This window comes from Nelumbo nucifera, chromosome 5, assembly GCF_055504915.1.
Source record: "Nelumbo nucifera cultivar China Antique chromosome 5, China Antique-T2T, whole genome shotgun sequence".
Taxonomy (NCBI): domain Eukaryota; kingdom Viridiplantae; phylum Streptophyta; class Magnoliopsida; order Proteales; family Nelumbonaceae; genus Nelumbo; species Nelumbo nucifera.
Genome location: NC_142653.1, coordinates 23,900,001 through 23,912,947, shown reverse-complemented (window position 1 = coordinate 23,912,947; position 12,947 = coordinate 23,900,001). Strand labels below are relative to the sequence as shown.

General features: G+C 33.7%; 1 protein-coding gene across 1 annotated transcript; it reads left to right on the top strand.

The window, feature by feature from the left end:
* The first annotated feature begins 1,507 nt into the window (after window positions 1–1,507).
* Window positions 1,508–7,572, top strand: LOC104595836 (putative B3 domain-containing protein At5g66980). The gene is made up of 4 exons (XM_010256754.3): window positions 1,508–1,941; window positions 3,043–3,472; window positions 3,567–3,700; window positions 6,783–7,572. The coding sequence occupies exons 1-4, from the start codon at window positions 1,852–1,854 to the stop codon at window positions 7,143–7,145; spliced, it is 1,017 nt and encodes a 338-aa protein (XP_010255056.1). The 5' UTR covers window positions 1,508–1,851; the 3' UTR covers window positions 7,146–7,572.
* The last annotated feature ends 5,375 nt before the right edge of the window (window positions 7,573–12,947 follow it).

Sequence of the window (12,947 nt, the reverse complement as noted above, 5' to 3'; positions counted from 1 at the left end):
ATTTTTTATATGTTGCCCCTCTTACACTTGGAACTTGATTTTATGGAACTTGGAATTGAATTTAATTTTTAACATTTTTTAATTCGCAGGGGCTCCCCCGCTAGTTTGTTAATTATACGAACAAGCTTAGATGCTCGTCATGGCCCAGCCAAGACCCGGCCCAGCCAGCCCTAAAGGGCGTTAATAATATGTGAAAAACTAAAAACCTGGCCTGACTCGGGCCTTGGTCTATTAGAAGTCGCGAACCATATTGTTACATGCCATCGTTAAGGCAGTGTTTGGAATTATGGGAGTTTATTGAATAAATAATGTCACATAGGCATCACTTCAGTATTTTCCTCATTATTCCATATGCATAGAAACTTACAAAAGCGGGCCTGATTTATATGAACACTTATTGTTGGGGGAAGTTTCATTTTATCACTTTCTCCAATAGGTAGGCTGTGTTGCTGATGTGGTGCTTAATGATGTCTAAGTGTTAATAAGTAGATTTATTATTGCTTTTCTTAGATATCAAGTATAAATGTTTAGACTGTGTTTGAAATCAATGTAAAATGTTATCGATAATCAATGTAAAACTGAACCGTAAAAGTGACCGAAGGGAGAATGATGGTTTAGCCCAGTGTTAGAGTTTGTAAGCTTAAAGTACTGATGGGGTAGGCCCAAAGTATCGTTGGGGTAGGTGCCAGCTTGGAATTGATGCTAATTCACGAGTGGGTGTTGATGCATAAAGTGTGGATTGTTGACATTTTATGAAAATCAGAAATATGCACTGAGCATGTCTGTACTTTGCCGTAAAATCGATGTAGTATTTATACAATAAAATCAATATAGTATTTACATCGATAAATGTAAATCTTTACGTTTAATGGGTTTTACTTCGATTACACTCTCCTTCCAAGCATCGATAAATGTAAAACTTTACGTTTAATAGGTTTTACTTAGATTATACTCTCCTTTCAAGCATGGAAAAAATCAAAGTTTACACCGTTCTTGATTTACATCGATTCAAAACTTTGAACGTCGACGGTTGCAAACGAGGCCAATGGCGATGCAATGAATTTCTACGTTTAGTAGAACATGAGTTTCTATAATAGGAACACACCACCGAGTAGGAATGACAACGGAATAGGTTCGAGGTGAGGATCATATTCTCCGTCCCCGATCCCTGATAGGGATGGGTTCCTCGTGTGGACCCGAATTCCCAAAATTTTTAAGTAATAGTATTTATTTAAAAAATAAATTTACTTAAATAAATAAAAATTTTAAATTATAAATAATTTTTTAAATATATTTAATATATATATATATGGGGTCGGAGAAGTTGGGTCCCAAAAAATTGCCATCCCTACCACTACCACTGAGGCACCTAGCATCGAGCGTAACGCGGTATGCCCTCTGGGGGCATGCAGAAATGTCGTAACATTGTGTGGTGAGACCTAATTTTGTAATGTAAGTGCTTCTATGCTTAACCGTTGAATCCATGGAACGAAGCCCGAGATTTATAGATCAATCTGGTAGACGTGATATCCCTGGGATTAATGTCATTTTATTATGCTTTTTTTCTTGGAGGGAATTGGACCAATTGGTCAATGGTAAAGACCTTCTGTCAAGTGTCACAGGTTTACCAGTCTAATTCTAACATTTTCTTGGTTAATGGTTTAATACTTGATGTCTACTTCCCAAATTTCTAACACCTCTAGCTCTAAGCTACACTCTGCCCAGTACCCACTCCCACCAACGCTGACTGACTCCCTCCTGGGCAATTCGTCCACACAAACCCTACTCTTCCGGTCTCACTCTTTCTTTGGTGTCTCTGTTTCACAGTCTATTGGAGAAAGAAGCTAGAAAATGGTGAAAACTAGCAAGCGAAAAATCTCTTCCCTTGAGAGACCTCAATTCTTCAAGATATTTTACCCTTCCCGCAGCTCTGATAAACTGGTAATCATATACTATTCAAAACAATCCTCCTTTTCTCTGTAATTTTATTGGGGTTCTATGTTTTCCGCCACCTCTGAATGATTTCTTTGCCTTTTTCTTTTTCTCAATCAACTAGTTCGAAGAGCTTTACTATTTTATTCATGGTCTATCCTTCATTTATAGGTAGATAGACGGATTCAATAGCAACTTCTCTTTGCGGTTATTTTGAATGGGATTTTGAAAGAAACAATGATGTTATGTTTTAATAGGTTGATCATAGGAATTATCTTATGGTGGGACATTGAATGTAACATTATCAAGGGCATTCTCCACTAACCATTTGAGTTAATCCTTGGTGTGAGGATTTTGGCTTCAGTAATGGGCTCACGGTCATGGTTTTCTTCCTTGATCTCCACGTTCTGTCACCAATGTAGTAAATTTTCTTGGTTAACAAGAAATGATATTTCACGCTTTCCTGCAGGGGACATGTAAAAGAATAAAGATCATCATGCTACCAGTAGTGCTGCTCTATTGGCCATTCCTAAACTATTCTCTGTTGTACTGCACTAATCACTATATATATTGGTCTTCATAGAAAATAATATGATTTACACTTTTTTTGAGCTGCGATTTGATTTACACTTTTTTTGGTCGAAAAATAGATATCAAAAGAGAGAACACAGAAATAGATGATATATATGCTATTCCTTATTCTACACAGTTAGTCCTCTTTCGATGCAATGGAAAATGAAACTATTTTAATTCAGTTCCGTATAGCATTTCAACCCACACCATGGTCAACAGAAGTGGATTCATTTCAGGCTGTTAAGAAAACTGAAAAGGCATTCATTCAGGGAAAATTCATTTGACCTCATTCCAATATTTTGTTTGTGAAAAAATGGATCCACTTTTTGATGGTTGGCTTGTGCTCCCAATCCCAAAGCTTCTACCTTTTAAATAATGGTGTGTATATGATGATCGTCACAGCAAATGATGCAATATGCACTATATGTAAAAGTAAAGAAGGAAACATAGTATGGAATTGGGTAGCACATAATTTTCTTCATTGTATTCTTGTTTTAATCTTTTTTGAAATAAGCTCGGCTAGTTTGTATATTGCAGTGCATACCACCTGCCTTTATTGAGCACTTCAATGGAGTGGTTCCGAACTGGACCATCCTTAAAAATCCTACTGGGAAGACCTGGTCTGTGGAGTTGCAACAAATTGAAAATGATATTTTCTTCCAGAATGGTTGGCAGGGTTTTGTAAAACATCATTCATTGGAACTCGGAGATTTTTTGGTCTTCAAATATGATGGTAATTCTGTATTTGATGTTAAAATATTTGGTAGAAGTGGTTGCGAAAAGAATGAAAGTTTATATTGTAAAAGTGGCTGTGAGGAGAATGAACCATTGGATTATAGGAAACACAGGGAGCCTTCATTTGTAAACATAAAGGAAGAATCAGATGCAAGGGGACGATTTAACAAGAAAACCCAGGTTAAAGAAACTTATTCTGAAAGGATCCATGAAATGAGTGGGGAAACGAAGTGTAAGTTTTTATATCATGTTTATCTCCTTAACATTCTACCACTTTCTCTTAATTTTTCTTTAGCAACAGTTAAGTAGAGGCTTACATGTTGTAGATGGATCTACTAAATCAAAAAGGAGTTCTTCAGCCAATGCTGCAGAAGACAGGTTGATTGAAACTGCTCGATTTTTTAAACCCAAGAATCCGCATTTTACAGTGTATGTTAAACGGAGTATGCCATACACCGTGGTGAGTCTTTTAACTTCTATTCTGATGCTATATTTTATATTTTTACATTTGACATTTTATCTTCTTTCTGAAACTCCTGTCTATTGTGCATAGAAGAAAGCTCTCATAAGGTGTTAGCATTCTTTTGTTGATAAGGTCCTTTTAACAAGTAATTTTCTGCTTTTCTGCTGTTATTACTAGCAATCATGATTCTAACAGCCTTGTTTTAGTGTAAATGAGAAGCTTGTCCCTTGGGATATTTGTTGAATGAGAGAGGATGCTGAATGGAAACAGAACATCTATGGGGTTGGGGGACTAGAAAATGGATAGGTGAACTGGTGAAGGAAGATGATGGATTTGAAAATGGATATGCAGCAGTCTTTGGATGCTGATTTGTGGTGTCTTCATGCATGTCCCTCCATAATGTTGTCTTTGTTAAGGAAGTTGTCAAATGGCCCCATGACAAGTCGGGTGAGTTATAAGAGGATGACTTATGTATGGGGATATTCCATTTAGGATATAAAGGGCAGCCCAGTGCACGAGGCTCCTGCCAATGCAGGGTCTGGGGAGGGATGTATGTATGCAGCCTGACCCCTGCACATACAGGGAGGCTGCTTCCAAGATTTGAACTCTGGTCACCCAGGTCGCAATTGAGCAACCCAACCGTTGCACCAAGTCAATTCCATGTTAAAAGGATTTTCTCTCCTTAATTTGACTTGAACTTTGGTTTTTTACCTAACTATTTTGATCTTATTTCTATCTATATGACAATTTATACATGAGTTGATCATTAATTTTTCCTCTGAAGTATTGCTTGCCATAACTTCAAAATGTAGTTGCAAATTGTTCTGTCCTGCAGTGGAAACATATTTTCAAATTATGTTAAAGAATTTTTTAAAATTTAAAGGTTCCTGGATTGAATTTTAAACCATCTCTTTTTAGGAGGAGATTGTTTGTGACCAAATGCAAGGTGTGTTTTTTGTTCTGGAAGGCAAGTATTTTTAACCAACATCCTCTGATTCCATAGAAAGGGGTATAAAGGTTTTTTCTTTACCATCAAGCTGAGTGGGGTTTGCTTCTCAGCTAGAATCAGGGATGTGTCAAGGGTTCAAATTCCATATATTAAATGAAATGAGTGTACTAGAATATACAGTATATGAAGTCCAATGATATTCCTTGAAAGTTTTGATGATGACAAATAGGTTTCTATTTTTGCCTATCTCCTGAAGACATAGTTTCTTCTAATGGATAGTAGATTCTCAATGACATGTTGGCGGTTAGAAAGCTTATTGAAAATTAAGTTGGATTTTGGAGTAGCCCATGATGAGGTGTATGGGAATGGTTGGAGCATATGCTTGTCCAGTTCAATTTTGATCTGAAATGAGGGTTGAATTATGCAGCATCTTCTCTTATTGATGGTTCTCCAGAGGAGTTTTCAAGGAGTTACTCCAGCATCTCCAGATTTGATGGTTTCATACCATTTCTTTGCATCACACTGGCAGAGGCTCTAGTGAAGTGGCAATAGAGAGGTGAAGGATTGAATGTTAGAAGGCTTTCTGTTGGGGGTGAACATGGTTTTCCTTCTTAATAGCAATTCAGATACTTTATATGCAAGCCTTGCTGTTTGAAGGGGTTTTGAGGATACTTATAAATCTTAACAATGGTGAACTGTTTATATGGTGGTATGGACAGAGAATATTATGGATCTTTATGTCATAGTTGTCAAGGTGATGCCTAGGTGACAAGGTGCCCATGGATGGTCACCTTGTTTAATCACTTACCTATTTTGTACATGCCACTATGAAACACTTTTATTTCTTTGTTTTTTGATATTATAATAATTAAATAGATATTATTAAATTAAAATATTCATTTTGTGGGTTTATATATTAGTTTCTTTTTATTATTTTCTTATTTTTTAGGGCTGAATCAACACACATGTTGACTATGTTGTCTTGAACCCTCAAACTTCAAAACCTGAATCAATAAGCAGGGGAGAACTTATAATTCTCTCCAATCAAGAGTTAAGACGGTCTTTATCTTTATCAACATCGTCAATATTGTTTGATTTTCTATGTTTTAATATGAAGCTTATACTTTTTTATGAAGTTTATGAATAATTATCAATAAAAGATGGTTACTGGTTGCTATGGAACCTAGGGAATTACCCTAGGATTCATGGTTTCTATATACAAAATTCTATCATCTAGGTGATGCCTAGGTGACAAGGCACTCCCCCCCCCTCCATGCTTTAATACCTTGAAAACTATGCTCTATGTTGCATTTTATTTAGGAAACTTCCTGCATCCTACTGGGCTTTAAAGAAAAGCTTCTATTGGGGTTTTCACTAGAGTAATTTTTGCAGGGTGGGGGCAAACTGGGGTTACTTTCATTGAAGGTATAGTTTGATATCTTGCCATTTATTTTTCTTTCTTATCTCTATTCCTACACATAGCTCCAGGGGCATGTAGTGCCTGGATTTTTGCATTGTGAGTTGTGAAAGTTTATGAATGAAGTTCTTGGTATATGGCTGTTGAAGTTTAGACAAAAAGAACACAGCTTGTGGTGGAGAGTTATAAATGCCAAGTATAGTTGCCTTAATTTATTTCTTATGATACCCAAATACCTTTAGAAAGATGCCATCTTGGACATCCAGTTTTAGTTGACATTTTACATCTGAAACCTTCTTCAGCCATATCTCTGCCGAATCTGGATAACATAGGTTGTTTCTGGAGAAGTAATTTCGTCACCAAATTATGAGATGAATTTATAGTGTAGCCGTTCCTAGGGTTTGTTGGCTATATGATACAACCCTTTCTATGTTGTAGATTGAACCAAAACATTTCTCCCTTCTTCAGAATCCATGGTACACCTGCAACTATAGTCATTATTTAGCACTATTTCCTGCATTACTAATTTGAAAGTGCTGCCATATGAATGTTTTCCTGTTCCTCAATTTTGATGATGATTGTTTACAAGATTAAAATATATCGGCCTGTAAAAGTTAACCAATAATCTTCTCTTTCAAATTTTGTCATTATACTGCAGAGGTAGACATTGAACTTCGTTCTCATATGTATAATGCCTTGACTGCTGGCTGCAGATTGTTCCAAAAGAAATGGTAATAATAAATCTTCTTGACATAAAGCCTCATGTGGTCCTTTATGATCTGTATGGGAAGTCATGGCCTGTAAAAGTCTCTTTCTGGAAGGATGGCCGAGCTACGTTTTCTACAGGGTGGTCAGCTTTCTGGAGGGAAAGCAACCTGCGAAAGAATGACAAGTGCATTTTTGAATTTACAGGACAGAGAGGCAGAAAAGGAAGTATTGTGCGGATATATATTATCCGATCTGGGCTAGGGACTTCAAAAATGGATAGTACCAAGAGCCAAGATCGAAGAAGTGAGGATGATCATGTAGGAACTGAACAATTTAAAGCGAAGAAGCAATGTATCAGTTCTTTTTAACACAAGGACCACTTGACTATGTGGGGGTGTGTTCCCTTGGTCCTTACTGGTGGTAGAGGGAATACTGTGGTTGGAGGTAAATAATTCGGTATTGCGTCTAGGGTGTCAAAGCTGATACTAATGCAGTTGGAGATGTAAGTGTTGAGCAGAAGCTAAAAGCTTATTTATGTCTAGATTAAGTTAAATGATAAGAGAATGATTCAAAGCTAAAAGGTCAAGCTTAGATTGTACTTCGACGTTGTAACAGGTAGCTGCGTTATATGCTTGTTGCTGCACTATATAGTTCTTATGGCCATGAAAATTCCTTTATGAGGTGCCATTTGTAACTAAGGCTGTGCTTGGTTGCAATGCAAACAAATTTGTACTGATGCAAAACTATGGCAGTGCAAATGATTTGAGTGTAAATTCTGACATATTTTCTTTCAAATTTTAGCTTATTTTGTTTGATTGCAGTATAAATGGAGTAAATTAAGACATGAAGCAGAATAAAGTAAAACTCAAAACAAAGCTAATCAAAATTTTGCATAATTTGATTTGCACTCTCATGCATTTGTACTAGTGCAAATCAAATTGCACTGCAACCAAACGCAACAATCACAATTTGGTTATTTGAATTCCATATATATGTCGCACTCGCACATATTGGAAATATTGGGGGTTTATTCTTTTGAATAATACGCATTGCTAATTTGGGGTGCGTTATACATCTTGAATTTTTTGTTTTCATTTGTTTTTGAAATTACATCAACAGAAAGAAAAAAAACAAAAATATGTTGATTTTTTTTTCAATAGAAAATAAGGTTCTGTTAAAAAAACAATACATGTTTTTTAACCATCAAAATAATTGCTTTAAAATAAAAAAAAATGAATTTTGTAGTGTAAAAATTATATGATTTATAAAACATGACTCATAAAATAATTACATGAAAATATGTTTTTGAAACTAGAAACTAAAATTTCAAGAGCATGTTTGGGTTTTACTTTTGAAAACAAAAGGCACATATACAGCTAGAATATGATTTTTATGTTTTTGTCTTGAAAAGCAATCTGATTTTAAATTAGATGGTTTTGATTTGTTTTTTAAACCAGCAATAAGAAAAACAATTCATATCGTAGGACATGGACACCCTTTTGGTATTTTCTCTAATCCACCATTTTTTGAAATTTCAATAAGAAGGATTTGATAGTAGAAATGTTAACCTGTGTTTTCAGCCAATCTCATACTATGGTAAAAGTGGTGATGGTGGCTTATTGATAGAGCAGCTTTGGCTTTCAAGGAATTCAGGGAGTTGAAAAACGACCCAATTTCAATAATTGGAAGAACATTAAGTGGATCTCTCCTGAAGTTGGATCAATTAAAATTAACTTTGATGCTTCTCGTCGTACCACTGGTATGTGTATTATTGGTGCGGTGGTTAGGAACCATAGGAGTGAGATTCTAGATTTCAAAGGCTACACTCTTGGTGTTTCTATGATCAACAATGCAAATGCATGGGCTGTGTGGGAGGCTCACAACCTAGTGGCAAACTTCAGGGAGGCGGAGGTGGAGATTATTGAAGGGGATTCAAAGCTGGTTATCTCTTGTCTCAAGAACCAGTCCCATCCTCCTTGGAACCTAAGGAATATTATCCAAGATTGCCTAAAGTTGAAGGATCAGCTGGAGGGTCGAGTAAGTTACAAACACGTGTTCAGAGAGGCGAATCAAGCAGCTGACTGGATTGCTAATGAAGCTCATTCTAGGTTTGGTTGCTTGCATCTTGATCTTTGTAATCTTCCGAGTGGTTTAGTAGCTATTTGTAATGGAGACTTTTGGGGATGTGCTACCCCTAAGCTTGTGTAGCACATCCAGGTTTCTATAAAAAAAAAGTGGCAATGGTGGTATCCATCAAAATTCATGAGAGGGTTTTGATTAGGGCTGCAATTTGAGTTGGGTAGCCCGAATCCAACCTAAATAAAAATATGAATCTGATTTAACTTTAGATTGGATTAGGATTTTTTTTTTTTAGTAACAAATATATTAGCAGGAAGAAAAAGAACATAAGTCCTTCAGGGCAAGCTCTTGGATCCACTTCGGGCAAGCCTGAATAAACAAACCTGACTCCGTAAGACCCTTTGCAGAAAGGCTATGGGCCACAGAGTTTGCAGACCTATTTACAAAAGAAAAAAGATACATTTCTATCTTTGATAAGGGTTTATTATATCCTGAACTAAGAACATCGCATCCTTGGCCACTGGTAAATTGCCCTTGTTAACTACATTCACTAGATTATAGTCACTTTCCAACAAAAAGGATGAGCTACACAATAGAGATGAAAGCTTTAAGCCCTGCAGGATTGCCAATGCTTTAGCTTGGACTAAAAAACTACCATCTATGTTAATTTTGATAGTACCTGTACCAGGGGGAGTCAAAAAACTCAAGAGCAGGAGAAGGCAACCATCCTTATCGGGAAGTTTCTCTCCTTTATCATACAACAAGAGTAATAGATGGGTTTATAGCAAAGTTTTCAACAATGAAAGCATTTCTACTTTTCCAAATTGATGAAAGGATAACTAGAAGTGTAAATTGGGTCGTATCAACCATGGCCCGACATGATTTTGGGTCAGCCCGCCATGGCCCAACATGACAGAATGCGGGCTGTACCGAGCATGATATAATCATACAGGCCGTGCCAGGCCTAGGATTTTAGGTCCATGGCACGACACAACTGTACTCATCATGTCGCCCGTGGCCTGTGTGCCGACACAACCCAGCATGTGGCATGGCTTGCAGAATGACCCATATATATATATATATATATATATAATTTTATTTACAATTTAATTATACTATTTCATTTTATTATTGCATGTTTAAACAATTATATACATCAAAATTCATATAAAATAAAATTTTAAGACCTTTTTTTTATTTTTTGTCTATTTTGTATTTCACTTTAAACCTTTTATTTTTTTTTAAATATACCTCTCATGGCTTGGCCCAATTTGCGGCCCAGCCTGACCCAAGGCTCAGCCTGCAACACAGGCCTGTGTAGGCACAGCCTGCAACACAGGCCATGGGTCATGTCGAGCCGACCCCCCGAAGTGTCCCAAGGGAGGGAAGCACGACCCAGCTTGGCCTACGGGCCAGCACAACATGACCCGCCAAAAGCATGTATCGTGTCGTGCCAGCCTAACACAGCCAAATTTACACCTCAAAGGATAATAGAGGACACAACCAAGAACTCCTCCTTTTTCTCTCCTTGATCGATGCATTTTTCAGTCCACCATCTAAACCAAAAGTCAAAAGAGGGGACGGAAATAAAACTTTCTATTCTTAGGATTGAGGCTTTAGTCTTTTCAAACCATGCTTAATTTCACATTTATATGTATAATTGTTGTATAAAACATTTATTTTAAGTACTATATCTATATTATATTATAAAGCGATTAGGTCTCACCGTTCCCCCTTCTCTCTTCTTTCCTTAAACATCTCTACTTTCTCCTTTACCAATTACCCCTTTCCAGCTCTCTCATTTACACTCTGTCTTTCCTCTCAATAGGCCACGTGGCAAGAGAGTCTATTTGCCAATTAACGTGACCTATTAATCAAGGCATCCTGATTTTCCTCCCTCTCTCTCTCTCTCTCTCTCTCTCTCTCTTCTACATGCTCCCAACAACCTAAATAATCTCCTCTCCTTTCTCTTAAAATGCTTCCCCCACCTAAATAATCTCCTCTATAACAACCAATGAACCAATAGACAAAGAAAGAAGGATTTGCTTTTCTAATGCCTAGCAAAGTGGCACCACTATCCCCCACTTTTTCTTAAGTTATCTCTAATTCCTATTTATCTTTTAAATTATCTACAATTTAGTAAAGAGTTTCTCTCCTAAATTATCTCTAATTCCTATTTATCCCCTCCCCCACTTTTATCTGTATCTATCTAAAGAAAGTTTGAATTAAAAAGTTTAAGAATTATTTAAATATTATAAAAAATTATATAATGATTTTAAAATGTTTATAAAAACACAAAAAATAATTATAATATATTTAATAATATTCATATTATTAATAATTTTATATTTTTTCAAAATTCATCACAAAATTATGTACGGACAATATAAATAATAAGTTAATGGATTAGTCAATTTAAATCTTGCTCAAATAATAAATTTAACATTAAAAATAAAATATTATTTAAATATTTTAATAACTAAGTATCTTAAACAACAAAATATTAAAAATAGATAAATAATTATATAACAAAATATTTAATATTACATTATAACTTAAAAAATAAAATCCAAATAACAAAAGTAAATTTAAATATTTTACATATTATTTAATAAATGTTTTAAATAATGAAATATTTAACATAAATAAATTTTAAATAGTTAAAATAACGAAATTATGTAATAAACTTTAAAAATTTCCTAAAAGAAGAAAATAATTATAATATATTTCATAGTATTCAAATTATAATAATTTAATAGTTTACAAAATTAATAAAGAAAATATGTAATAATAGTATAAATTATAATTTTACAAACTATTAAGTTCAGTAAATCATTAGTATTTTAAAAAATTAAATAATGATATTATGTAAATAACTAAATAATATTGTAAACAAATAATTTCACTTATATCAATTAATAATTCTAGAAAATAACTTTCAAAAAATTATTATTTATTAATAATAATTTTAAAATCTTAATCTATATTTATTATATATTTATATATACTAAAATTATTATTTATTGTATTTTTAGTAATCATTTGTTGTATTTTTGTGTTAAATATATTTTCAATAGTTATGTATAAATATATTTTTGTTTTGTTATTTAACAAAAATTTTTCAATAATTATTGTAGATTAAACTACTCTTATTTAACATTTTAAATTTCATTTATTGTACTTATTGTATTTTTGTTATAAATTTATTTTTAGTAATTATGTAATGTTGTTATAATTTATTGATTAATATTTATTAGATATTAAAGTATTATTTGTGATTACACTATTTATTAACTAATTTAATATATTTTCAATATTTATTGTTAACCGAAAGCTAAACAATATTGTAATTATTGTATTTTGTTAGTTATTTATTATATTTTTTATATAAATTTATTTTCAATAATTGTGTATTTTTGCAATAAATTTTCAATAATTATTGGAGATTAAACTATTATTATTTATTAGAAATTAGACTATTAATTTAGCTAAAAATTAGGAGTATTCATGGGTCAGTTTGGTTAAGTTGCAGGCTTTTTTGGCTAACCAAATCAACCTGGTTAGATTGGGGAGTTGATCACCCAAAACCAACTAAATTGGTCAACTTAGGTTGTATCAATTTGAGTCAATTTTTGGTATAGTCAATCAGTTCAAAAAATGAAACTTATAATTAAATTTAAATTTAAAAATTACATTTGTATTATTAAAAATTAAATTTATGTTTTTTGTATAAATATTTTAGCTAGACTAAGAAATATGAAAATTTTTTCACTTTCCCATATTAAAAATTATTTTTAAAATATAAAAGGTTAATGTATATTCATAGTTGGATCGGTTCGGTTTTAGTCGATTTACAAATGGCCAAACTAAAACTAACCCAGCCTGATTGGGTTCGGAAATTGCTGAACCAAAGCTGATTGGAAATACTAGAAAACCTATCAACTCGGATCGAGTTGGGTCAAGTTGGTTAGTTTCATTTGTTTGATCAACAATCCTATTTGACATGAATTATTGTTATTTTTGTATTGTAAAAAAATTATTAGAAGTAGTATATAAAATATAAATTGTTATTAGTTATTTAAAAAATTAAA